At 34.2% G+C, this 1776-nt stretch overlaps 1 protein-coding gene across 1 annotated transcript; it reads left to right on the top strand.

Moving 5' to 3' along the window:
• The first annotated feature begins 704 nt into the window (after window positions 1-704).
• Window positions 705-1364, top strand: LOC143611152 (uncharacterized). The gene has a single exon (XM_077085435.1). The coding sequence runs from the start codon at window positions 705-707 to the stop codon at window positions 1362-1364; it is 660 nt and encodes a 219-aa protein (XP_076941550.1).
• Window positions 1365-1776: the final 412 nt, after the last annotated feature.

Below are 1776 nucleotides of genomic sequence, written 5' to 3'. Positions count from 1 at the left end.
TTACTATAAGGAATTATGTTGTTAATTACGAATGAAAACTACAAATATAAATGGGTATAAATCACTTCTAGTGGGATTTGATTTACAAAGATGGTGATGCTACATGAAAAGTTTTGATTGCTCCTCCAGTAGACTATTCATAGCTTTTATTGTATTATAACGGTTTTAATATCAAAAGACTCATTGATCATTTTAATGTATTACAATCAATGTTGTTGCAAGTTTTATATGCATTGGTATCTAACTTGAGTGGCGTATATTAATTATGTTTTTGATATAATAGTTCAACATGTCAAACCTAGCCAAGCTTGAATTTTTAGCTTTAGACATTACCAGAAAGAATTATTTGTCATGGGTATTGGATGCTGAAATACACCTAAATGCCAACAATCTTGGTGACACAATTAAAGAAGATAATACAACAACCACCCAAGAGAAGGAAAAGGCGATGATTTTCCTTCGCCACCATATCCATGACGACTTAAAAACCGAGTACCTAATGGTTAAGGATCCACTTGACTTGTGGACCAAATTAAAAGAAAGATATGACCACCAAAAAACAGTAATATTACCAAGAGCTCGTTATGACTGGGTCAACTTAAGGTTACAAGACTTTAAATCAATAAGCGAGTATAACTCGGCTATGTTTAGAATAACATCCCAATTGATTTTGTGTGGGCAAAAATATTACTGATGAGGATATGATGGAAAACACATTCTCCACATTTCACGCATCAAATGTGCTATTGCAGCGGCAATATCGTGAAAGGGGTTTTACAAAATATTGTGACCTTATTTCATATTTACTTGTGGCCGAACAAAACAATGGGCTCTTGATGAAAAATCATGAGACCCGACCGGTTGGCACAACCCCATTCCCTGAAGCGAATGTGGCAGCATATAACGATCAAAGTGGAAGTCGTGGTCGTGGTTACTATCGTGGTCGTGGTCGTGGATATAACCGGGGAAGTTATCATGATGTTCAATTTAAGAACACAAGATCCCATCATAAAGGGCAAGAAAATGGAAAGAAGCCTAAATATGAAAGTGATAAAAAGACAAATGTAACCGCATCAAATGCATGTCATCGATGTGGAAGTAATAACCATTGGGCACGTACTTGTCGTACGCCTAAACACTTGGTGACACTCTACCAACAATCAATCAAAAATAAAGGAAAAGGAATAGAAACGAATTTTGTATATGAAGATGACAACATTGATATCCCCGATGGTCACAATGAACATACTAATACAGTTGCTCTTGATGTGGATGATTTCTTCATTGATCCAATCAATATGAATTCTGGTGATATTATGGATGATACACCCCATATGGATGCTTGCAATTTCCCTTACATATGAGTGATTGGACTTAATTTTATGTTATTTTCGTTATGTCATGTATGGACATTTTCTTTGAAATAATGTGTTTTTTTTCCTTTAAGCGTATGAGATATTTTGGCATGTTATGCATTCTATTTATGTCATTTTTTTTGTTTTGAAGTATATGGAGCATTTAAAACGTCTTATTAATGATGAAGACATATGTCTAATCAACAGTGCAACAACGCATACAATTTTTCAAGAAAATAAATTTTTTCTCTAATATAATTATAAAAGAGGCAAACGTCGGTACAATATCCGGTAGTTCAAAGTTAATTGAAGGTTTTGGAGAAGCACATGTCGTGTTACCGGGTGGAACACATTTCAAATTTAACAATGCATTATTTTCCCTGTCGTCTCAAAGAAATTTATTAAGTTTTAAAGATATTCG

The sequence above is a fragment of the Bidens hawaiensis genome, unplaced genomic scaffold (genome assembly GCF_021521415.1).
Source record: "Bidens hawaiensis isolate Kalapana, Puna unplaced genomic scaffold, B.hawaiensis_p1.1 tig00029678_1, whole genome shotgun sequence".
Classification (NCBI taxonomy): domain Eukaryota; kingdom Viridiplantae; phylum Streptophyta; class Magnoliopsida; order Asterales; family Asteraceae; genus Bidens; species Bidens hawaiensis.
This window is presented reverse-complemented; position numbering and strand designations above follow the sequence as displayed.